A 2500-nucleotide genomic window follows, 5' to 3' on the forward strand; every position below is an offset into this window, starting at 1 on the left:
TTCCATAACAATGTCTACAAGTAAGTCTCGCTCTCTTTCACAGTCAGGGTTCATTTGCTTAAAAATATAATAGTGATAAATTAGATAGTAAAGAGATATATAATAAAAACATTGAAATAGACCTTTCGATGAAAAAATGGTGAATAGGTGTAGCTGAAATATAGGCCATTCAGTTTGTTTTTTTTTTTTCTTCTTCTTCTTAAGTTAAGATTAATATACTAAGCATTACAGATTAGCGGTAAATAATGGACGGTGATGTACATGCTTCCATTTGCTCTATTTTCATTATTTTACATGCCGTTTGTGTGTGTGTGTATGTGTGTGTGCGTGTGTGTGTGTGTGTGTGTTATCACGCGTGCGTTCCTCTGCCTGACGTCACCCCCGACATTTCCAGGGACGCGATGGCGACGAGTCTCATCAACTGCGTCACGAGCTTCGTCTCCGGCTTCGTGATCTTCTCCGTGCTGGGCTACATGAGCCACAAGAGCGGAAAGCCGATCAACGAAGTCGCCGACCAGGGACCCGGACTCGTGTTCGTGGTGTACCCCGAGGCCATCGCGACGATGCCCGGCTCCACCTTCTGGGCAATCATCTTCTTCATGATGCTGCTCACGCTCGGCCTCGACTCGTCGGTGCGTCCCCTAGGAGGAGACTTTCCTTATTGCTTTATACATAGATTCATCAATGACTAAAAAATGTATATGTATATTCCCAATACCCGATTTTTAAACAATTCTGTGCAGTTACTCCTATTTTCCCCTTGTTTATATCATCATTTTGTTGGGGATTTTTGTCCGTTCGTCGTTTAAAGATTACATTTACTGTTGACTCTAAAAATGGTTACTAAAATATTTATCTTCGTCTTCGCCCTGTGTAGATTTTAGATATGAACAATGCCATACCCCCTTCGTGCAATAAATTTTTGGATAAAGTAACTTTACAGTGTTAGGCTGCTAATATGTTTCACACGTACGATTTCATCTTGCATCGCACCTCTTACTCTTAACCCAAGTGATTATACAGCCACGTTAGACTACCACAGTCTTCACTCTCCGTTATAACCTCCATCTTTTTCCTTACTAGGATCTCGCATACATAACTGGATTAATTCATAGCGACTAACCATACCAAATCGTCACAGTCTTCACATCCGTATTTGTTTACTATCGAACGAATTAAATTGGTTGTCTTGAATGCTAGCGATTGCCTCTATTAATGAATCGCAGTCAGCTACTGATCTCATCTCTTCTCATAATGATTCTTCACTTTATAAAATCAAGATAGACTGCCGTGGTCCTTTACACAACTGATTTCTTCCTTCCTGACTTTACGTCTCTTGACCTATTGTAACCCTCAGTTCAAGTTACAAAACCATGCTAAGCAGTCGCGGTTTCTTACATAACAATTGTTCATATAAGGAAAGCATTTCAAGTTATCACAGTGTTATATAAAGCTCCTTTCTTCCTTTCCTCCTGCTCATGGCATCCTTCTGGCAGCCTCTCTCTGTAATCCCCAATCCAGATTACAAATCCATGTCGGACTTTCACAGTATTTCAGTTTTATTTCTTCCTTTCTGGCTGTATTTGCGCCTCCTTTGCTCTCCTTTTCTTCCTTGTTGCCTTATTGCTTCTTTTGCGATATTTTTATTTTTTATTTTTCTTCTTTTTTGTCTTATTGCCTCCTCAGCTCTCCCCGTCTTCTTCGTTGTCCTATTGTCTCTTTTTTTCTTTTTTTGTCTTATCGACTCATTTGCTCTCCCTTTATTCCTTGTTATCTTAGTGACTCCATTGATTTCCCTTTCTTTCTCCCTGTCGCTGCACCTCCTTTGCGCTCCCTCCCCTTTTCCCTCGGTGTCTCCTTGCCTCCTTTCTCCCTCGTTGTCTTCTTGCCTCCCTCCCCCTCCCTTGCCTCCTTCTGACGCCTCCTCTCGCCTCCCCCAGTTCGGAGGCTCGGAGGCGGTGATCACGGCCCTGAGCGACGAGTTCCCGATCATCGGCCGGAACAGGAAGGCTTTCGTGGCGATTCTCTTCACTTTCGACTTCTTCGTTGGTCTCAGTTGTTGCACGCAGGTGAGGTTTATTCTCTTTTTTAATCTGTTTTTCTTTTATTATTGTTGTTTTTGTGCTGTACGTGTGTTGATGTTTTTGTTTTGATTGTGATTTGAGGTTGAGGTGAGATTTACTTGTGTTTTATTTATGTAATCGGGAGTCTTCGTCTTGGATGTTATTAATTAACCCCCCCCCCCCCCCCGTCGTCTTGACCATCACCCTTCATACACACTCATTATATTTTGACCACTTACGAATAGTTTAATCTTTTATGCTCATTTCCCGGTATAAATCATTAAAGCATTTGTCTTAAAGTAGCAAACCACTTAAAATCCAGTGCCTCTTCCCCAACCCACAACCAGTGCCTTTTCCTCAACCCACAACCAGTGCCTTTTCCTCAACCCACAACCAGTGCCTTTTCCTCAACCCACAACCAGTGCCTTTTCCTCAAC

The 2500-nt window shown here is 42.2% G+C and overlaps 1 protein-coding gene across 1 annotated transcript in view; it reads left to right on the plus strand.

The window, feature by feature from the left end:
* LOC125034619 (sodium-dependent dopamine transporter-like) overlaps positions 1-2500 on the plus strand; it is a 34642-nt gene that overhangs the window by 25268 nt on the left and 6874 nt on the right. Inside the window, exons 4-6 of the mRNA XM_047626520.1 lie at positions 1-20; positions 395-632; positions 1941-2069. The exon at positions 1-20 is cut by the window's left edge and continues 84 nt beyond it. Coding sequence (XP_047482476.1) covers positions 1-20; positions 395-632; positions 1941-2069 — 387 coding nt within the window. The remainder of the gene's footprint in view (positions 21-394; positions 633-1940; positions 2070-2500) is intronic.

This window comes from Penaeus chinensis, chromosome 18 (assembly GCF_019202785.1).
Source record: "Penaeus chinensis breed Huanghai No. 1 chromosome 18, ASM1920278v2, whole genome shotgun sequence".
Taxonomy (NCBI): domain Eukaryota; kingdom Metazoa; phylum Arthropoda; class Malacostraca; order Decapoda; family Penaeidae; genus Penaeus; species Penaeus chinensis.